Here is a 23,360-nt window from a genome sequence, read left to right on the forward strand (position 1 = left end):
TGCAAAATAGCCATTTTGGCACAAGACCTGCCCCTTCAACTTGGATTCTTCCCCTCTGGGCCAGCATCAAATAAAATATTATTATAATTTTTCTGAGTCATTCCACAGCCTCAGAATTTCCTGTTCCTGCAGAACACAGACATGGCCTAACGGATGTTGTGGAAACTCAAGAAGGAAGCCTGGCTCCACTCATCTTGGGCCTAAAACCACTAGTAAAGTCACTCCCACAAATCCACACATTGCTAAACCTTAATTTGATCCATCAGATGTCCAAGGGCCACACATTCTTCAAGCTTTGTTTATTAAATGACACTTAAATGGACTTTTGTATTCAAGACTAGATGTAACTGATATTGGAAACAGCTCAGCTTTATTCAAGTATTTGCACTGAATTCCAGCACTGCAAGAATTAGCAATAACAAAATTAAAACCAAGCAGCTTTTCTGGAAAAAGGCAAACAAGATTGCAGATCCAAGTTTGTCTAGTTAGCGATGTCACTCTGCAGAAACATTACATTAATTACAGAATTTTTCAATTCAGCTCAAGAAGCTACATTTAAAAAACTCTGAAAGGTGACTACTGTTCATAAAACAGGATCCTTGGCATTCTTCCTGTGATTTGCTGGATAAAACAGGGCTTTTGCTAGATTCACCATTCCATAGCTTACTGAGAAACAAAAGGTAGCCATCTGGCAGGCACAACTAGAGTGCCCTAGACTTTGACTAGTGACCTGCAGGTGAAGGCTTCTGTATCTCATTACCAGTCACAAGTCCCATGAGCCATCACAGCATATCAATATCTTGGGAAGTCCTGACTATTTGTGTCAAGAGTCCAGCTGGTGTTGGAAATATCCCGCAACAATTAAGAGGTATGCAGAGACATACTCTACCCAGCGATGTTTCTATATCCTAGCTTTCCCACCTTTAAAAGATGTTAGTTAGGTTTCTAATTAGGATTCAAGCTCACCAAGCAATCCCCACACACGCTCCCCTTTAGAAAGATACTGAAATGGGCATTTTAAGGGTCTCTAACACCAGCAGTGCAGCGGCAGAAGCCTGGAAGAAGAAAAGGCACAGCTTAGGCTTAAAAAGAGTAAGGGAAGTCAGAAATGAAATTCACTTTTACAATCTCATGCAAGTAAGTGGGGTTGCTAGCTCTAAGCCAAACATCACATTAACAACTTACATATATTAATTGCTATCTCCAATTACCATCAAGATATCCAGGGGTAATCTTTTCTAGATGAAAAAGCTCCTGCTTATAGCCAGTCACCAAATGGAAAACGGGCTCTCACCAACCATAAATTTATTCAGAGAGCCAGAGCCCCTTTCTTTAGTGCATAACACTTATGTTAGAAACCTGACTGGCTGCTGGTGGCTTAGAGCCTATCACACAAGTCAGCAAGTCCAGGAAGAACAGCAGGTCAAACGCTCAGTTTTGAGACCACAAGGCTGTCAATGCATTTCTCCTTCCACTATTTTCTTTAAGTTTGCACTGGGTCTGATTTTTATTTTTTCTAAAAAACATCTTCCACCCTCACTAGATGTTCAGCCAGCCATCTGCATTCAATTATTTTATCTTTCTCCTCAATACTGCATACTGCTTAGGCTCTTGGACTCAAAATACAAAAAGCTCCAGTCACTTTCTCATGTTCTTTATGGTCTGTGCAGACCAAGCAATGCAGTTTTCCTGGGGATAAATTCTCTAGCTTCATATATCTTCAGTTACTGAAGGCATACAGGCAGATTCGAGACTTGCCTGGAGGCAGATTAGCTACATGAAGTAAGGTCCTGCATATTGTTCAAATATTTCAAAATCGTAAGTTCATACATTTTTAAATTCATCACTCTGGGACTTTTCTAAAAAGTAACAAATCTTACTAAAAATACTTACGCATTCTCCTGCAATGAGAAAGCAAAGATGATCTTTAATTGCAAACAGAGCCTTGAAAAATAACCAGCAAAGTTACTGACTGCTGTATCTAAGAAGAACTCTAGCTTTAATTCTTCCATGGCAGCATAACTTGATTCTGTACTTCAAGAAAGCTTTCACTTTTGGCAGTGCATGTTATTTGAATGTGTCTTACTGGGAAAAGAGAGGAAGAAAGCTGTGGCTGTGAGCAAACCCCACTCTCCTGGCAAGTCTGCTTGTCCATTTTGTGTGCCAGTTTTGTAAGGATGATTCTCCATCCCCACTTTATGCCAGCCATCTGATTTTTCTGAGTCAGCTGGATTTTTCATCTAATTTATATTATATACACACAGGCAAACATCCAAATTAAACATTCAGCAGGAAACTCGTACTTGCAAAAAGAACCTGCTTAAATTTTACCAAGACTGAGAGCTTCCATAGTCAAGTCAAAGCCATCCAGACAATCCTGTCACAGACCCCTTATTTGCTGCACATGGCCCATGGGCACAGTAAATCCAACTTCCATCTTCCACCTCCCCCCGAGATGCACCCCTGCAAGCCACGTCAGAGAAGCTGCCTTGCAAAAGAAACCCAAAAGGATTCTGGAGGCTGTGACCCCAGCTATCACTCACCTACCCTGTTATGCATGCTGCCAAGGTGTCCTAGGAAGAAATGCTTCACAGCAGCGCTACCTGAAAGCTGATGTCTTCTTCGGGGTTTCTCAGAGCTAAAAGTACATGGGGACTGACATACTGTTCAGATTACCTTAAGAGAAAGGAAACAGGGGGACAATTCTCTCAGATTGTTCTGATTTTTCAGTATAAACCATTTAGCCACTAAGAAGTGAGCTCTACCAGCTTATTTCATGCCACTCAGTGCGATTGCCAGGAACCAAAACAAGACCTCACTCTTAACTAAAAACAAGAAACACTTCCCTCCAGAAAATACCCTTAATATTCTCCTTTCAGCAGGTGATGAGATGTGATTCACAGCTGACTTCTATGAGAAGCATGGTATATCAGCAGCAGCAACTTCTGGACAAGGCAAGGCTATCACTTGGCGTATCCTCACGACAAATCCATTTAAGAGCCACGCAATCACCTTTAGCACTCCTCTTACGGGGAGAACTGCTTTGCAGTTTGCACTTGGCTGGCAGGTAGATGCTCCAAGGCTACAGTACAACAGTTTCCAGAGGAGCTACATGGGAAATTATTCTAATTTAAATTAGTTGTCCTTAAAAAGGTATGTGCCTACGCTAAACTCTTTTTGTAGAGATCTAGAAGTTCTCTTGTACATTTTGACAGACTCTGAGTAGTCTATTTACAAATAATGCCTAATTGAATTCCAACCAGAGCATTCTATGCCAAGGCACATTACCAGCACCACGCACAGCTTCTTTCAGGCAGGACTTCTGGAGTCCTGTGATTGACAAGGTCTCTAATGAACCCTAATTGAAGACTCAGCAGTCTGAAAAATGCAACAACAGATGTGGTAAAAGGGCAAACCACAAACTGTTTTGCTAATGAATGAAAAGTGTCTGGTCTGATGTGGGCCAGTGACCCAAAAATTCTGTTCTTCCACCCACCCTTTTACTTCATGTTCAAGTTTGGATCCTTTCCCTTGTCAGCCCAACACATGGGGGCACTAATGTACAGTCTTGAACATATTCCATATACTCATATTGGCACCAAGATGCTCTTTTATTAAAAAGTACCAGCAGAGCATGGCTTTAACAACGAGGCATCTCAGGGAGGGAACTTAGTGCGGTTATTCCCAGCAGGAATACGAGCCTAGGAAATAGATATCAAGTTTCTCACATCAGTAGTTTGGGAAAACTTTTAACATACAAGGACATTTCTAAGTCATTTTCATCTCCTTTCAATGGATCTTAAGCAAGTACCAAAACAGCAGCTACGCTTATCAGTCTGGAGATCAATTCCTATTAAAAGTCTATGGCAAGCTGAGCTGTGAGCAGATTTCAAGTAATAACGTACGCTTTGCGTGAAAAACACGACACTGGCCTCTGCTTCCCATCTACTCCAGCATGACAGTGTAATGAAGCAAGGAAACCAAGCACAAGGGAAGCAGAAGTCACGGTGCCATCTTTTATAATTCTATTACAAATTTAATGAACCTGCTCATGCTCGTCATGCATTTGGAGTCTGACCTTTTACTTCAAGGAGGTTATTGTCTGGTAACGGTACAGGAAACAGAGTAAGAACGTCAACTCTAAAGTTTTGGATGAAACTTGCCAAAAAAGGTCAAAAAACTATTTGCTTGAGTCTGGCTTATGATGTTTTTGGAACTATTACAGGTGGCAGTGCATACACTGCTCTTGTCTAACTGGAGTGTAGACTTCAGTCTTGTGGAGGTCATGCTGAGTGGCTGCAGAAGAGGTCTACAGATGTGTCAACAATAAAGAAATCATACTGGATTTAACAAATTATTCCATCTCTACCCCAGAGAAGGGACCGCAATGGCTAGTACAGGAACCACACAGACCCTCCTTCTAACAAACGTCATTCAAACTGGTCTGTTTCATGTTACACTTTCAATATGAAAAGAAGCCCAGTGAGCGTGTTGCTGATGGAAAGCATGTAAAGCACTAATGAGCACCATCCAAAAGTAATTCCAACATTTAGAGGTAACCAGCAATTTTCTGAGTCATTAAAAAAACCTCATACCAATTATACAGTCAAGCTTACTATAGCTCCCCAAACAACTCATTGTTTTGAATGGTCCTTGGAGCTGCTCAAACCTTGGTATCTGTTCAGTCCTCCAAATTTCATCAGAAAACCAAGCATGTCACACCAGATCATATCAATGATTTAGTTACTCTGTGTCCTACCTCCAGCAACAGCCACAAAAATGATGCTTTAGGTTGCCAAGAGTTTTGGTGGCACAGATGTAGCCAATTACTAAATGGTTTCAAGAAAGAGAAATAATCCCTTCCTGCAGGGAATAATTTCTTTCCTGACCCACAAAGCTTTCTTACCTGTACCTTGGTTTATGTAACTAAAAGCAATATTTAAACAGTTTGAGAAACTTAAGTCAGCCACAGCTTTTTGACCATGAGACCCCTCCCATGTTCACTACCAGCAGCTTCAGTACCACTTAGGAACAGACCTCCTCAACTGAACTTCTACCTGGTAAGCAGCCGCTCTTCTGCACACAAAGACAACAAACAGCTCGGACACAATTTAATTAAGAGACACGGCTGTGTGCAGAATCATCAGATTTTTAGGGTCTTTGGACAAGGGTTGTCAGCATCATGAATAAAATTCAGACCAGCCACAGAAAAGGGATGTAGTTTTCACTACAGGTAAGAGGAAAGGCTTAACTCAGAGGTCTAACAGCCCTGTTTCAGCCTCTGTATCCTCTGTCTGCAAAAATTTAGAAGCTTAGGTCAGAAATAACGCATATATTTACACTGGACAATAGAAACAAGTTCTCACAGCCACCCATATAGTAGGTTCTATATAGATTAAATTCCTTTTTCAGTAATACTTTAAGTTACTCCAGAGGCAACCGTGCCACACACTGTTTGAAGGGACAGTTGACACTAGCTAGCCTATTATAGCCCAACTGTGCATCACAGGATGTGCAACTAAATCCTCTGCAACTAAGAATGAGCGTACGTATCCTTCTTAAGTTAGTTTTCTTCACTAGCAGTTGATAGAAGGAAAACAAATGTTTCAGGGGCAAGTGGAAAACAGGTATTAGGCACGAAATGGTTGGCCAGGCGTTGGCTTTTTTGGATACTCGACTGCAGAACACCTGATGTAGCATAAATTACAAATAGATTCGGGTGTTCTCCAGAACCCAAATGTTCTGACATATTCTGTCTCAGTAACGTCTTTGAAGCATGTGCCATAGCACATCCACAGCACCTACTGCACAAGTCCTGTGTCAAACCACAAACAGGCAGGTAGTTTATCAGGAGACAAAACACACATACAAGGGCGTGCATCAACCTTGTATAAACTGCTCCAAACAATTTTTACTAAATAGCAGCCTCCAAACTGGTGATGACTTCATCAAGCAAGGTGTTAATGACCCTTCAGCCAAAAGCGTGTCCGTGCATACACAGTAGTACCTGTTGGCTTGCCCAAAATAAACATGTAGATTCCTGACATTGTTTGGGCAATTGCAGTATTATTCAACCTTGCCAAAAGACAAGGAGAGAAACAAATCACCACACCTCCGAGATGCTTCAGAAAATGTTCTTACATACCAGATCTTCGTCACACCCAGGACTCAGCCATTACTTGGTCAAAGTATCCAATACTCACCAAGTCAATGAGGTCACTGAGATTCTTCTCTATCTGCTGTGGAGGCAGACGCCTCATCAAATCCAAGGCACAATCCAGCTGCTGGTCACTCTGTAAAAACAAGAGCATTCCTCCATCACAACATATACAGGTAATACATCACATTCACACACAAGAACTGCAGTGCTTGCTCTGATAACAGTTTCTAGTTCTAAGCAGCAGCCTGTTTTATACTAATGCAAACAGCTTTCAATGAAGTTCAGTACCATTTGATTGTGGATTATTGACTTGGTATTGTGAAAAGTGTCCTACACCACGGATTTAAGAGCACAGCTTTAACTGGTGTCACGCCACCAATTTAACACCATGCTGTTGATGGAAAGGAGTCCAGTCCTTACTTCACCAAAAAGTAGTTCCAACATTTGTGCAAACATTTAATGCGTCATTTTTCCATGCTATCTCAATACTAATCTGGGTTAGAGAACTGAAAGTTCCTTCTCCCGAAGCAGTTTTAACACTTCCTCATTTGTATTGTGCCATTCAGCTTGAGATAAGTAAGTAGTATCCAAGCCAAATTCTGTTCCAACACAGAACACACTCTCCCTCCTTCAGCGTTATCAAAAAAACAGAAGAAAACATGCACACAAAGTATATGTTGCTACAAAACACACACCAAAAGCTGCCTGTATCCGAGGAATCAGGGACTTCAGTTATTTCAAGAAATCACAGCAATATACTACAAAGGGCTTACTGCAGTTGGTCTCACACCCCTTAAACTTCACTTCAGTCAGAAAATGCGCAACAGACATTACCACAGACACTTGGTGAGCTGAACCATGTTCTTGACATAACCTTTAGCTCTCCTTCTCGCCAACAGATATAAACAGACACCTTCCTTCAAGCCTAACAGTACCCAAAATCTGCATGAGTCACTTTGATCAGCAGGTCACCAGGCTGCTGAAGCACAGCCAGTTTGTTTTCACTGCTTCTTCCCCTCCTTTTTTTCTTTGAGATTTCTAGCCACTCATATACAAGGAGCTTAGCTTTAATTTCTCCCTCCTGTGTTCTGCCAAGCTCTAGAAGTTGTTTTGTTTTTTTAAAGGCTTCAAAACTAAAGCACTCACATTATCACATTATTCAAGTAGCAGCCCCTAGGTCAGGGAGAAACAGGAAGCAAAGTTTCCTGCAATTAACTATACCCTAGCAATGAGGAATGGAGGGAGCTCTCAGTTTAGTAGACATTCGTTATGAAAGCTGTTCTTTAAAGGCACTACCCATTCACTATCAAAAGTGAAATATATTACAGCCAGCTAGGTTTGGGGAGATTATTTATTTATTTCTCATCCAGTTCAGGCTATAGGACATCACCTTTGCAAAACATTCCAGCTCTACAGACAGTTAGACATCAACTGTCATATATCTGCAATAACGTCCAGAAGATCTGAGTCTTCAGCTGGAAAAGCAGAATGCACCAACATCAAGAACAGAAGTTTATGACAGTCACTTGTTGTCAGTGAAGGAGGTAATGTACATAAACCGCCCCATACTCCTTCAATACCTGGATAACCTGACAAGCAAATCCTTGGCTGAAATGAATCTGGAGTGAAGTTACTTATCTTGGAAGGCAACCCCAAACCGATCACTGAACTGACTATCACCGTATTTGTGTACAAAAGTGACGGCCAACATTTTCAAAACTTTCATCTTCATTAGATGTGCAGGGGAAAGGAAAACTACTCACTTTTTGCTACTAACCTTTCAGTCCCCAGAGGAAGATACTATTTAGATGGCCTACGCCTGTCCAGCTCCAGCAGCCAAGCTCAGGCAGGGGACCTTTCTTACCAAGTATTGTCTTTACCTCCCGCTATCTCTTACATCCAGGAAGGAAAGCTGGCACATGGACACAGGGTCATGCTCCTCACTTCTGGATCGTGGGAACACTTATGGAAGTGCTCTGTCCTCCTCTGCCAGCTGGAATTGTTTAATAGACAAAAAAGCCTAGGGAAAGATGATGTTAAAAACCACCACTAAATCTGCAACTCCAGAGTAAGTGTTTTGCAGTGTGACAATTTTGAAATAAACTACACTGAATGAAAGAGTATCTGCATTTGCAGTGTTTGATGGAGCAACCAAAAGAACTTGGACTGACCGTTTTTATAGTAATAGTCAGTAACAGCTGTAAAAAGACATGAGCACAACTGTTTAAGGCAGAGATTCTTAAAGAGGTTCAGACACGTCTGGCATACATGGCTGCGTGCAACAGAAAAACAAAAATATCCAGGCACATACTAACAGTACATTTTTCTGGTATCAAAGACGTAAAAGCAAGGCTGAGCAGCAGGACACTTCTGTTGTCTTGCAGAGCAGTTAAATAATTAAAGAGCCTGCCAGCAGATCTCTTAAAGCACAGAAATAAAGGCAGGTTCTGTTGCATTTCTGTCCTTAAATCTGTGGTTATATGGTCACTTTAATCCAGAATAAATCTGTGCTGGCGCAGTCAAAAAGGCAATACAAAGCGCACAGATTACAGCGCAAAGTGGTACTTTGTGCTATTGGATACATCTGGAATGTCCTATTTCAGAACTGAATGGGTAATTCTACCAGTATCTTTTGCTACTGGTTCTTTCACTGTAGGTTCTTTCACTGAAGTGAGGTTTTGAAAACCAGGTCTGTGGTCAAATACATCCTTTGGTTCCAGACCTCCACCCCAGCTGGAGTATAATGAGCAGCTGTAGGTACTTAGATACAGAGAGATATGAACCACATCCAAGTTGCCAAAACCAGCAGCACAGGGTTCCCTGATTTCATAGAAGAGTGAATGCTCCAAGGGATGTGCTACTACTGCAGTTTTGAGAGTGGCACATTATTTGTGACACTTTAAAATCCCACAAGGCCTTCACACAACTTGTGTAAGAGGAAGGTGTTCTTTGGGAACTCAGCATATGTCACCTACCTCACTACAGTTGACCCAGTCTACTTAACTTCACCTGTTCTGGATTTCCACTTGCTTAATTCTCTTGTAAAATTGCATACTGAAGACATGGTTTCTTAACAGACCTCCAGACAAAACATTTGTACAGAATTCTTGCCTTAGACAGGGAGAGGCTTATAAACTCCTGCTCACTGAGAAGGTGATTAGACAGGCTGTCTCCCAGTCTGGGCTGCTCTCAAAGCCAAGCTCTTTGAGGTTGCAGGACTTAATGAGCTTAGTGTTTACTTGATATGAGGCCGTTTTCCACCATTGCTCTGTTTCATCCAGCACAGAGCTCCTGTGGAGGAGTAGGGAGTTCAGACAGAAATTCTAAATGAAGTTTTATTACAGCTCAAGTCACTGAAGGATTTAGAGATCATAGGAATCTCAAAGACTGAAAATATTAGCTTAGATGAAAGGTCCTTAATAAGTTTCCTCTGAAGATGTTTGGCTATCTAGAATCTCCACTTAAGCATCTGCTATAGCATTCCCATGGTGTTACCACAGGGAAAAAGTGTTATGAATATATCTGTAAGAGTAGTTATATTGGTTTAGCTTCCTTTGTCCGCATCAAGTTGTTCTTTTCAGTCTCTCTGCTGTACCTAGCTTACTTCCAAAAGAGAAACCCTCTCAGAACAGCCACATGTCTCTGGTCATCTAGGCACTCTATGGTGAGGCTCAAATAAAAACAAATAGTGCTGGGGAAAAAAAAAGAAATCAGTTGTATAAACATGTAGTTGCACAGAAGCACAGCTGTATACTTTAATCCCATTCATTCTGTAAGCAATATTGTTTACAGGCTGAGAATGGGCAGATGCCATTCAATGCAAAAAACAAGTTTTAAAACCCCAGGAAGTTACTATAAGTATGCAAATTGCAAAAATTAAAACAGGCAAAACACTGAGCTTCCTTTTGACTCCCACTTGTCATGTCCCCTAAGCCACACAGCTCCTTAGGACAAGGGGACAGGGTGCAGGAATAGCTGGCAGTCCCCTGGCCAGGATACTGTACGCTGATAACATCAGGCAACAGGAGCTGACCCAAGATTATGCAAACCTGCAAGTAAGTAAAATAGTTCTCATGCAGCAGTTACAATTCATGGCATCCAAATACGCTCTGCCAAACCAAGGCAACCATACCACGTTTGCATTGTATTTTGCACAGAACTGACAACTGATAAATGAGGTTATTATAAGCCAAGATACGCATCTAAAGCCTTTCAAACATCAGAGTCACTGGCAGAACCAGTAACGCTTCACTTGTTTGTGAAGCAATGCTTGTTTTCTCTTTTCAACTGACACTAGCAATCTGATGAGTTACCACCTACAAGTGTTTTGCACTTCTTTTTAAATTATATCTTTACACATGCAATTCACTATATACACTTACAGAAATTCACAGGCTTTATTCACAAGTTTTGACAACTCTCTGTTGCTAGTTACCTAACGCTTAACCTACACTCTGGTTTTTAAGAGGGTTTACGCAAACCTGCAGCTCTACCCATGTCAAAGGCTAAGCCATTCCACTTGAAAGAGGTAAAAGGTTTCATTTAAAGTTCCCAGCCTTACAGTCATCAGGAATTTGCTTCTATTTATCACAAAGACCTGCAGATTTAATTCCCTGGTCTTCACAGCTTTGCTCTGATAGCTCCTGCTCATTTGTCTACATCATCGCTGAGCATAGAGTTAGGCAGTTTCTTCAAAAAGAAAGCCAGGTTCACTTTTGTATTGTATTTCCATATTAATACTACTCTGAGCTGACTCCTGAACCAAGAGAAACCAGCTGAGGAAGTTCAGTGCTGCTGCAGCGGCAGCTTCTCCATATTTTAGTGTTTTCTGGGAAATAAGCTACTTGGGCCACCAAATATTTCCTGCCAGCAAACCAACATAACACTTCCACTCAAGCCATGATTGTGCTACGTACCCCCTTTCCCATCTGTGATGACAGCTAGGAAAGACTAGGTGATCTAAAAATTACTTTAGTAGTTAGGATTAAGGTAAAAAAACGGCACACATGTAGTGAGAGCATTCATTATTTGGCCTATGCATGCTGCCCATGTTTGGCCCTGAAACGCCACCCTTGTTAGGACCCTGCAGCTGGGTTATAACAGATCAAATAAAGGTCTTCTAGCTGCTTTACACAAAAGTTTTGCTCAAGACTGGTATCTGAAAAGTTATCCAAATTTAAAGTATAAGCTGGCATCTCAATTTTCAGAGAACAGAAATAAGATAAAAACCTGAAGGGACACCAAAAATGGAACATTTGCTCAACTTACACAATTTGAAGCAATCACACATCAGATCAATTCAGTCCCTGGTCAGTTTACAAGCAAAATATCTTTGTAAAACAATCCAGGGCCAGAAGTACACAACCAGCAAATGACTTTTTTTCCTTCCTTTTATGTTGCAGACATACCCCAGATTGTAAATCATATTATTTCCTGTCAGTTCTCCCAAGAGGAATGTCTGACTAATGTTTCAGCTTTGTGGTACTAAAACACTAAATTTTTTTAATTGAAGCAGATACAGAGCTTCCTCTCCTGCTTGTCATTTTAATCCTTGCCAACTTCCAGAGCTCAAAAGGCAGAAGACTCCCTTTTCAAATTACACAATAGGATAGTATTACTACTAGAAGCTCTAGCAAAGGGTTGAATTATTGTAAACCCTGTGTAATAAAAAGTACAGTAGTATGTTAAGTCACAGGATTCCCTTCTTGGCTGTCAGCATTCACTTTTTAGGATATTGGATGGGAAGGTGAGTAACTCTGTATGATCTATGAATCCCAGACAAGTTCTGCACCTGTGACATTTCCATCAGCGGCACATATTCCTTGCAATCTGTTTTTCTACATTATTTTCCCCTTGACTATTAACCCTCTTCTGGCAGATCCTATCTAAAACCATTTGTAATGTACTTGTACTTATAAATCACAGCTTTGTGACAGCAAGGTGTACTAGTGGGAGAAACAACAACGGCATATTTAAACAGTCTAACATAATAAACCCTGAAGATCGACTACACTGTGGATAGTCAAAGTCAAAGATTGTTAAAAGAACATGACACTGATGCAGACTTCAATCTCCTTCTCTTGAACTACTTCTAGCTTTGTATTCTCTGGTCAGGGTGTGATCCAGTGGCTTTTATTATCTCAGACACTTATGACCACGTTGTACGTTTAGTAACATGTTTAGTTCAATTTGCTGTGGTCAAGACCAGACAGACCAATTGCTTATTCCATAAATTACAAGTGAGAAGGACTAAAGATTAAAATAAAAGCAAGAAGTGATGAATTGGAAGATTTTAGCAGAAGCTGCTGTACCCAGTCTCCCACAGCTCTGCTGTAGCCAGTATTTACTTACAGAGCAATTGTACAAGTCCTTGTCACAGCTTTTGAGTCAGCGAATCCTTCCTGGAGATGCTCTCCTGCAGAACATAATTTCTTTTATTCTACTCTGCTCTAACTTTTAACACAATTGAGCACACTATGAAGCAGCAGTACTAGCCCCAATTAATGACTGCAAACACTTTCAGGACTTGTTTACTAAATTCAAGTCTAGGTGTTGTATACACTGACAAATGCACCTGCATGCCTGACAAAAATGAGGTCTGTTCTAAGTCTCAGAAACATCAACCACTTTTTCTTCTACATTGGTCCAGAAATTTAACACACACTAACTTCAGAAAGCCAAGTGCCCACAAGGGATCTCCTCTTTAAAGGGGTTCTACAGGAAAGAGTAACTTATACATCTGCTCCAAAGACTCACACAGGGGAACTAAAATCATCTACGAGGAGAGCAAGTGAGGTATCTTAAGTTTCACTGCCACCAGCATGCTGATGAGACTGGATACTTCTCACCATTTCAGGTGGACAGCACAACTATGGCGAGTCCTAGCCAGATTGAAGGAGTGGCAACGGTCTTCTAGGAGCAACAAAGGGATCTCCTCCTCCATTCAAGCTCAATGAGCACCCCAAAGCTTGGCACCAGTGTTTTGCAAGATCCTTGTTTGTTGCTTTACCAGCAGACACATGCTTTCAAGCATCCTGTCAAACGTATGTTGTATTTAGCATCGCTTCATCATTCTTACCCCCAAATCAGTTAAGTGTTGTTCACTGTCCATGGGACATTACCCAACATCCCAACTCAACTGCAGAAATAATTATCAAGCGTATCATAATACACCAAAGGCATTTCCATCCATTATTTTCTAAATAAATCAGAGCTGCTTACATACTTTATTAAGAAGCCCAATCTCACAGAACAACTATTTGTCAAGATGTTTTACATCTATCAAGAAAATACTAAGAACCCCTGAGAGTCCGGAGCAGACCATTTAACTGTAATTCACTATTTGCTTGAGAAGAATTCAGCATCTCCTGGAACATGTTCTGCAGCAGGTTTGCACTCCTCATAGCTGGTTTTTGACTAGATGCATTTCAGTTCCTGTTAGCACATCTACAAAGGTGTACAGTACACAGTGAAAACAATTCACATTTGCCTGGCACCTCCTTCCCAGCAAGGATGTATTTCAAGATGGTAGAAACTTGAATCTCCTTTCAAAACTAATTTAACATCTATCACTTTAGTTTATGTAAAGTCCAATGCAAGTCTCTGTCACCTGTCCAATGCAAAGAGCCACCACGTACAAACAGAAGAGCAGGGTGGACAAGAAACAAGGCTTTCTGGGAGCAGGCTATTCATGCTGACCTTTTGCCATGATCACTAATGATATCTGCACCAGCATTTGTCTTCTGGGTAACAGAAACAATGTTTTATTTATTAAACTTGTCATTGAACATGACAATGTAATTTACTAGCTTTCATCTGGTGCCAAGAATTCCTGTGAAGCATAAAGTTTGCAAAAAGTCATTTCCCAATAAATCATGGCATCAAGTGAATATGCAATCTGTTAGCCCCACATGAAAGAATAAAATGGGGACAGCAGCAAAATAGTTACATAGAAAAGTTGCACAGATTGCAAAAAAGCATCACTAACTTTTAATAAATAAGATTAAAGACACTGAAGTTGACTGCAGAGCTGACCACCTTTGCCAATTATCATCCAGAGATTTAATTAGACAAATGTTACTGCACAACAGGGTGGGTTTTTTTCCCAGTTTAAGCCTGGATTTAACACAAAATAACACCTTCTGTTAGATATAACTACAGATAGGAAATCTTAGCTAAAAAAAAAATAAAAAAAACCTGTTACAGCACAGCACGGAGATACAAGAACTTGTCCTGATTTTGCAAACATTTCATAGGGAAGCCTGTAATGTCTGCCTAATAGTTTCACTACTAGAGCAGATGTTGGCTTGAGCACTAGCATGCACGCACCCCTAAAAGACAGACATCCAGACACGGACAGCTTTACTGACAGTGTAACCCTTCAGTATTACTTTAGTGCGTCAAGTAACTCGGATGCCTCTCAGTATTTCCTCATGACTCAGTTCAGCACTATACTGCAACCATTTCCTGGAGGTTCATAAATACTCTGGCATATACCAAGGTGGCATGCAGGCAAGTCTTGCTTTCTGAAAACTGTGAAGCTACATCCTAAGTCCCCTCCTTCCCCCATGGGCTCACTAACACCAAACAGATCGCTGCCCATGCCACAGGAAATCATTCACAGGCTCTTCTTCCAGACCTTGTCAGCCCTTTTGTAAAAACTCCCATGCAGCTTAACCTCTGCAAGATCCTTTTGTATAGCTCTTAGCTTCAACCCTGACTCACAAATCACTGATTAACACTCTCTCATCCCCATCCTCCCACTTCGCTACTTCACTCTTTCTCTATAAACCTACTACTAACTGGCTAACTGGATTAGTTCGGTCTTTGAAATAAGCTAACACAGTAGGTCTGTGTTGGTTCGCAAGTCTGATGACCTGTTTTTCACAGCCACATTGCCTTCTTGCCTTCCATTCAAATATTACTGAGGAAGCACCCAAATCAGTCTCTAGAGAAGGACTGCTTAATTTTTATAGGGGTCATTTTTTTTTTTTAATTGAAACCATAATTACTACAAATACAACAGCTCTTGAGATTCAAGATTGCCATTTGCCATTCTGAACATCTGCAAACGTATTGTTTGTGATCCTTTCTTTTAATCCTGTTAATGCTCAATGATCTTTTCAAAATACTCTTTTATTCCACGTATTGCGTGTTTCAATTTTGAATCAGCCTCGTCACAAAAGTATCAGAAGAGGAACTGCTCAATGGAAGTGGAGAAATTTTTTCTTGTAGAAACAGTCAAGTTTGGCAAGTTGGTCCTGGCCTGACAGATCCAGGTTCTCTGTCCAGTCAACTACAACTTTGATGCTTATTTTTAACAGAAGTTACTTACACTAAAAACATTTGGGAAAATGCACATTATTATAGCAGCAGGGAGGCACATACTCTTACCAAGGTAACAACAAACACTGACTTGCTTACTGAAAGGTTAACTACCACAAACACTCAACAAATTCAGTAAAATGCTTTACACCAGCCTGCTTGGAGAGACCCCATTACCCCAAGTAAGCTGCCGCCACGCTGACAGCTGCCTGGTTTAACATACAAACTCAGCACTTTCCAGCGTCCTGAAGTCTCGTAGCCAGGGTTGTAAATTCACGAGATAACTCTGGCAAGTAATCGGATGCTTGGCACGGCAGAGAGGAGACAGAGAGGTTGGTTATCTAATTAGCCCTCATCCCTGAATGTTCTCCCATTGCCTAAAAGGTCAAAAAAGTAGGTTAATATGCCTTTTGCTTGTGTCTAGCAAGACATACCTTGCTGACTACACTGCAAAGCTTGCAAGACAGTTCAGTTTCATCCAAGGGATTCAGTGCTAAGGATTTCAAGTTTTAAACTAGGAATCTAATGGTGTTGCTTATATATAGAGAGAGGCAATAAGACTATCACATCTCTACCTAACAAGATATTCATGCTCCCCAGAATTCCTTCCCTTGACGTAATTCCCAGACTTGCCCATTCTTTTTATGCTTTTCTTGCCGCTTGTGAACATGTCTGACCTAACGTCAAGTCAAAACTGTAAACGGACAGCATGTGATCTAACAATACATAAAAGCTCTGCAAAGCTTTTAATAAATTGAAGTAGTAGAGGCAGTTTCTGCAGGAGCACTGCTTCACGTAACACACACATGCCAGTTTCAATCCATGTCAGATTTGTCTTTCAATTTAATACCAAGTTAATACTTATTCCATTTGGCCAGGTTTCATCATACAAAGCTCTGAAGTAGCTCTCCCTGTCCTAATGGCTACATGAAAGCTGTATTTGACCATGCAGTGGGGCACTGGCAATACAGAGCCAAGATCACGCCTGTTCTTAGTGTTACATCCCAAACTCTCTGTGATGACCCTTAAATCTGCACAGCGACAGGACTCAGAGGATAAATACAGCTATTAACTGCTGCGGTCAGCATAATGCAGCTGATATTTTACCTCATTCCTCCATTTCATGGCTCTCTCCTCCTTTGAATTAACTCGCCAAAAGACCCATCTCTTGTTTCTTGAGCCCATCTCAAGTTGCAAGCACAGGCTAGCAGCCATGCACCAATCACCTTTGCTAGCAGCAAGCTTTTTTTAAATCCTGATATTTACCAAAGCAAAAATAACCGGGTAAGGCAGGTAACAAGACATCACTTTCAAACTCAGCAGTTTGTCAAAAGGAAAAGACTGAAAGTGTCACCTGAAGTAATGCAAACAAAATTCCCTGAGAGAATAAAGAGTATTTTATTTACAGTAGCTTTGATTGGTGGCTTAAGGCAACCACTAAGCTTATGCCTTCAATGCAGTCTCAACCCTTTTTACTTCTGCACAGAATCCTCTTACTTAAGCACTGTTTTCAGTCTTGTTTCAGCTGATGCTGCTAAAATTGTTAGATCCTGGGTTCTGCTTTCACCCAGGCTTGTAACCCTCCCACTTTGCAACAAGGACGTGATTGAAATTCCAAGTCAATGCACCAGGAAAGAACTCAGCTCCACTTTCTGTATCAAAAAGATGTGGAGGACATCCTCTTCATACTCAGGGAAACACCACCAGCAAGGACATGGTCTGAGGCATGGCTGCAAACACTAAGTAATGTCTCATGGGTTGAAACTGAGTCAGGACTCCTAAGCCAAACCTGTGATGAAAAATAATACAGGCTAGTAAGGTTTAGTTTGCATACAGCAGAAATAAAGTAGGTAATTTATGAGAAGGGCAGCCAGATAACTCAAGTGCCTGCAAATATATTTTGCAATTCTTTGGCCCAACTTGGAAGCAGCAGCACAAAGAGCACGAGCTCAAAGCATGCTGCACATTTTCCTGCTAAACCCTAGAAGAGGAAGGTGGGGCAAAAGAACAGCACCAGATAATACAAGAAAATTAATCTTACTGGTCAATGCCAAGGCTCAGGCCACCACTCTAAGAAACACAGCACAAGATATTATCTAATGCAACTAAAGTAATTCTGAATAGAAGCCTATTTTGGGCACAAGAAATAGATCCTGGTTTCGATTCCTCACTCGAAACTTCATTGTATCCAAAAACCCAGAAAAAGGACAGGCTTGCCACTACATTTGGCATTTCCCAGATAGCACCTATTCTGGAAAATTACATTTTAATTAAGAAACAAGAAAAGCACCTTCCTCAAGTACGTTGCATTTTCTTCCCCTTGTAAATCCTCTCAGATCAACTAACAGGGAAACGTCTTTAAAACTTGCTCAACCTGCGTTCACCCTTGTGCCCCACAAGGAAGTTTCAAAAGCAAATGTCTCATCTAGCACACAGGCGAGAGCTCAGACTTCCCAAGACAACCTGTTCAGAAGCATCCATCCATCCATCCCGCTTTAGGACCCAAGACCACACAAGTGAATTTTGGCCATTCAATCAAGTCCAGGTGACAGGAATTCCATATTATCCAGATCAAGTAAGCCACAACAGCTTAACATTCTCCAAATGCACTGCAAGTTTCAGTTACAGTTCTTATCCAGTATCTTACTGGTTACAGTATCTTAGCCAGTATTTGGTCAATTCTCACATTAATGTCAACATGGAAACCTGGTTCATGGACTATTAAGTACTTAAGAAAGCATTACAAAAAGATGAAGAAAAAAATAAATCAGTTTATACTCCAGCTTAAAGTGGCCACACTTCCATTGCACAGGCCAGAATTCTTGATCTTTATGTTCAAGTTAGAAGAGGTTTTTAATTAACACAACCTATCCACAAACAAACCTTGGGCTACAGCCTGGCTAGAGAAAGCAAGAAGGCAAGGCTTATGCTGTTCAGATGTATTAACTGCTCCTTCAAACCACACAGGTTTCATCCATAAAAATCTCAAATTTGAAGTCCCCTGTTTTTAAGTGATTTTTTTTCTCCCCTCCCTTCTTCCTGAAAATGGAAAAGGATTGGGAAGAACTGAAGCATACATGTGCTTTGTATCTTTTGCATTAAGGAGAGAGACAAAGATTTGGTTGAGGCTTTTTAACCTCTTCAGGACTCCTAGCATAAATCAATGGGAAAGTGGGAAATCATAATGGACAGTGACTAAATGAGAATATGAATAAAACCAGAAGATCAGCATCACTTTGAGCATCTCATACTTCTGCAGTCATGTCCTTTATCATGGAAAAAACCCCAAATCCTTAAACATCACATTGTATTAAACAGGGTTTAGCATAGACCTAAACTCCAGCTTACGCTGCCTGTACAGGCACCTTTCAGAATTTCACACTTCTCCAGTAAAATTGCTAGCTCTTAAGCAGGCACTGAAACATACTCAGTTTTATTTCAAATTGAGGTGGCAGTACTACAATGTATACCAGCTCAAAGGAAGGGCAGGAAAAAAAAGAAAGAATAAAATCCCACTTTTCTACAAGTTTACTTAGCAGAGTAAGGAGCCATTTGGAGCAAACATCCCTCCCAAAGGGCAGGCAGGAGAATAAACACTGGCACCAGCACTCTTCATCCAAGTCTTCAGAAGTATCCAGCTTCCAGAACGGACAAGTACACAGCACCAGGGATTGCTGCACCATCATGTGCAAGCCCCGAGTTAATCAGCTATCCTTCACACATGAAAGTCAACTGACGGAAAGCATAGCTGACAACTGTAGAAGTAGAAATCAAATACAACAGCAATTTCTCTTTCCCAAAGAGAGTAATTTCTCTACCTAACTACAGTAATAAGGACTAAAATTAGTAATTCAGGAGTTGAACTGCACTTTCATTTTGTTTTACTCCCAGATGTCAACTAGTAAGGTATCAGCATATATATTTACCATATGAGGAAATCATGTTTGAACAACTTCAGCTTGCAAATGCTTTTCCTTCACTAATAAACCACAAGATTAAGCATCCCTGCAATGGCAGTATTCCCTATCCCAGTGATATCCTCTAACTTGATTATTTTGGGAATTTGCCTTTTAGGATAACATTTGGCTAAGCTCATATACTTGGCTAATAAAACATGGACTCTACAGAACAGCTTAAGTCAGTATTTCTCAAAAGGCACGAGGTGCAAAGGACTGGCTGTGGACACTGAAAACCCACCCTGAGCTCTCAGGCTGTGTGGTAGGGTTTCAAAAGTGACACAACCAGTTTAGAAGAAAGACGGGCTGTGTTCAAGCAGCTGGAAAAGCACTACCTTTAGTTGTTTAGTTTCACGAATCCTTTAATATAGTTTTAGTAGCAGCTGCACAACACCAAGTTATTAATCAAGCAGCAGTGTGCTTGCCCGACACAAGCCCCTACCCTGAAAATATTAGTTACTCTGAACAGCACGTGAGGTTTATGTATTGAGTGTCAGTGTCACATCACGCACTGTGCTCCAGCGCGTTTTAGCTGCCTCACAAATTCTAAACGGATGATGTACAGCTAGTGCTACACGAGGCAGTTTGTATTTATGGCTGATTAAATTATAAGTTTTGCTAGAATTGTCTACTTTTTTTTCTGAAGAGTCGCAATAGCAGAAGAAAGGCTTGTTAACATGATCAGAACAGTTTACATAACCTGGAAAGGAAGATTCTTAGTTTTACAAAGAGTAACTAGATTCCATCCATTCATAACCCACAATTCCAGAAATCTCAGCAGATCCACTCTCCCAAGTCCTGCTTTGCCCTGGACAGTGCATTCAGTTTATTTTTAGCACAAGATACAGCATCCATGCAGGCAGTTTTCAAGCTTCATGTGTTGCCCTGCCCTGTTTCTCCAAGCACCTGACTGAAATGTGGACACACTTCTGAATTCTCACATAAGCTCACCAGGAGCAATTCAGACTTAAGGTGGTGCAGAGGAGACAAAGGTGTCCATCTACATAGACACTGGTAACCCCACGGTACCAAGAAGGTGTTTGACCTCATATTCTGTACCATACCAGCCTCTCAGCTGCCATGGAACTTGCTGTTGCCTTCAATGAAAAGGCCATTTCTGCATTTCAGCGCTTCATTTCAGTATTGCGTTTTCATACCCACTACAGTGAAAGATCCTACAAGTCCTCTAAACACCAGGTTTGCACTTAAGTTGAAACTGTGATTCATCTTGCACGCTCCTACTGGACCCAGATAAACCATGCTGAAGTTGCCACTTGTTTTGAGTGAGTCTTCAGATGCGTACACAGCCACCACAACCTACAAATAACAGAGTGGCTGCCGCAGGTTCATCCCTGAAGCCCACTCAACATCGGAGACTAGCACATAGTGTTGGAACTTCTGATCAAATTTCTCCTACGCCCATGACTAAACACTAAACAAAAAAAAAAAAAAAAAAATCAGAAGACAGCATAAGCTTATAACACTCAGGAAATTTCTAAAGGATTTGTGCTCTACCTCCTCCAAAAGACCGACATAATTACACTGAAACCCTGACTGGATTCTTCTTATAGCATGCTTTCATTTCCTCTTAAAAGCAGCCAGCATCACCACTGTTATTTTACATGAAGCCTACTTGTTTTTCTTGAATTCTTATCATGTGAGGGTTTTTGCCATGGTAGAAGTCAGGATAGTTTGTTGGAATCCCAATTTCAAATTCTATAGTCAGTTCTCACACACACAGAGTTCAGTTTCTTAAAATATGATACACAATTGAAATAAGATGCTCCATCCTGTCAGTCTGCCCCCATACTCAGAAGTCAGGTACAGCATCTCGTTTGTTCAAACAAGAAGAGAGGAGCAGAACCTTGATCTTAACTATACTTCACCTTTCACCAGAAACTAAAGATCTTTATCCTGCGTAATACAGGTGGCAGGACCACCATGATTTTCAGCTCTGAAGAAAAAACATAAGGTATTGCCTCTGGAAACCTTATGGTTGAAGTTACAAAGTAAAGGATTACGCTTGCTTGCTTTACCAGCCTTTATATTGCTATACAGCCAGGCACTGGGTTGTTCTTTTTAACATTTTTTAACATTTGAACATTCTTAAATTATGTCGGAAAACCAGAATCACCAATTCCCAAGCACTGTAAAGTATGTCAGTGATTCCATACAGGCGATTACATCCATGGGGGTTGCACTGCCTTAAACAGGCTCCACAAAAACACACATCCACCCAGGCAGAGCTGGGAGCACACCAGGGCCAGGGCCAGGGCCAGTTTCCCTTCTTATTGTTGCATTTGTTTAGAGCTGATGAAATCTGCCCCCTTCACACAAGGTGCCAAAACAAAATGAAATGGGTTTGTGAGCTGAGCTAATCCGTGCAGCAAACACAGGGCAAGATGGAGATTATTTAACCTGACTGAAGAAACTAGAGGTTCTCCTCTGAAAAACTTAAAGTTCTTCTCCACGCAGAAAATCGGCACCTACCGCACAATGTTACCCACGCTGGATTTTCCTGTATTTTGCAGATTCCGTTAGCTCTCAGCACACACTAAGGAGCACGCCCAGCTTCCAGAGCAGCCGCAGACCCCGGGTTTGGGGTTTATGAGCAGCAGCAGAAGCAGACCGGCCCCCATCGCTCTCAAACGCCGCTGCTGCTGCTGCTCTGGCTCCCTAGCTCCGTTTACAACCACATCAAGCGGTAACATTCGCCGTACAGAGCGAAAGCATTCCCTCCATAAACACCACCTCGGGTATCAGGCCCAGAAACCTGGAACTAACGGGGAAACAGAAGAACCGGAGGGGCCCGGGCCCCCGCCGCTGGGCCCTGTGAGCCCTGGGCTGAGCCCCCCGCCCCCGGCTGCCCCAGCACCAGGCCAGGCCGCCCCTCCCCTCGCTGCCCCGGGCCCTCCCTCACCGCCAACTCGGGGAGGCCCCGCCGTGCGGCGAACGGGAAGGTGGGGGGGGGGGGGGGGCGGGTAGGGGAGCGGCGAAGGAGCCGCCGGGGCGCGGCAGCGGGGGGGCGGGAAGGGGAGCGGGCAGAGGCGAGGGGCCGCCCCCTTCGCCCTTACCATGGCGGCTCGGCGGGGCTGCGCTGGGCGGTAACAACGGCGGCGGCGGCGCCTCCCGGTCCCGTCCGGTCTCCCTCCGAGGCAGGCCGCGGCCCTTCCACTTCCGCCGTTGCCTAGGAGTGAACATCCGGGTCAGCGCCGCGCCGCCCCGCCCCCCCGCCGCCGCCCCGCCAATCAACGCGCGGTTCGCCGGCCATCGCCAAGTATGGAGCTTGGCGCGCGCGAACGGGGCGGGGAAGAACCACTCCCCCCACCACCACCACCACCGCCCCGCGGGGAGAGGCGGGGCTCCAGTGAGGGCGGCCAATCAGAGGGAGATGGGCGCCGTCAGTGGGCGTGGCCTGCGGGAGGGCGCGCCCACGGCTCGGCCCTCGGGCCCCGCTCCTCCGCGGGGCTGCGCGTCCCCCCGCGGAACGGCTTCGGAACTGTGCAGTGGGCCTCGGGGTTCAGCCGAAGGCGGTACCAGGTGGGCAGGTAGCGTGGAAGACGTCAGCCGGAACGGGTAACGTTTTGGCAGCCTCACCGGGGCCTGATAACTGATAGAGCCCGTAATGCAGCTATTTCAGCTCTAAAGTGACACGGAAAAAAAAAAAAGCCTCTAGCTGCTGAAGGCCAGCGTTAATTTGAAAAGCAAGTGGTCAGCCTTCTCTGGAAGCTTAGTCTTTGATTCAGCAAAGCATGCAGGTACCTGCTGGGAGCTAAGCAGGTGCTTACCTATTTTGATGACTTCAGGGCTCTGGCAGCTGCGATACAGATCTCCAAAGGCGAGATAGAAATCAAAAAATCGGGGTGTAGGCGCAAATAAAACTTTTCTCAAAGCGTCCCAGAAAGAAACCATTATTTTTC

At 42.5% G+C, this 23,360-nt stretch overlaps 1 protein-coding gene across 3 annotated transcripts in view; it reads right to left on the reverse strand.

The window, feature by feature from the left end:
• The window catches only part of CAPZB (capping actin protein of muscle Z-line subunit beta), a 70,313-nt gene that overhangs the window by 38,584 nt on the left and 8,369 nt on the right, over positions 1-23,360 (reverse strand). The window contains exons 1-3 of one of the 3 annotated variants that reach the window (XM_042794888.1): positions 23,229-23,244; positions 22,515-22,627; positions 6,204-6,293 (exon numbers count right to left, since the gene is read on the reverse strand). In XM_042794888.1, coding sequence (XP_042650822.1) covers positions 6,204-6,293; positions 22,515-22,517 — 93 coding nt within the window. In that variant the 5' untranslated portion in view covers positions 22,518-22,627; positions 23,229-23,244. Of the gene's footprint in view, positions 1-6,203; positions 6,294-22,514; positions 22,628-23,228; positions 23,245-23,360 lie in introns of those variants that run through there. The other 2 variants (XM_042794886.1, XM_032986605.2) reach the window with 2 other exon arrangements.

The sequence above is a fragment of the Tyto alba genome, unplaced genomic scaffold (genome assembly GCF_018691265.1).
Source record: "Tyto alba isolate M040663 unplaced genomic scaffold, T.alba_DEE_v4.0 Super-Scaffold_20000042, whole genome shotgun sequence".
NCBI classification, from domain to species: domain Eukaryota; kingdom Metazoa; phylum Chordata; class Aves; order Strigiformes; family Tytonidae; genus Tyto; species Tyto alba.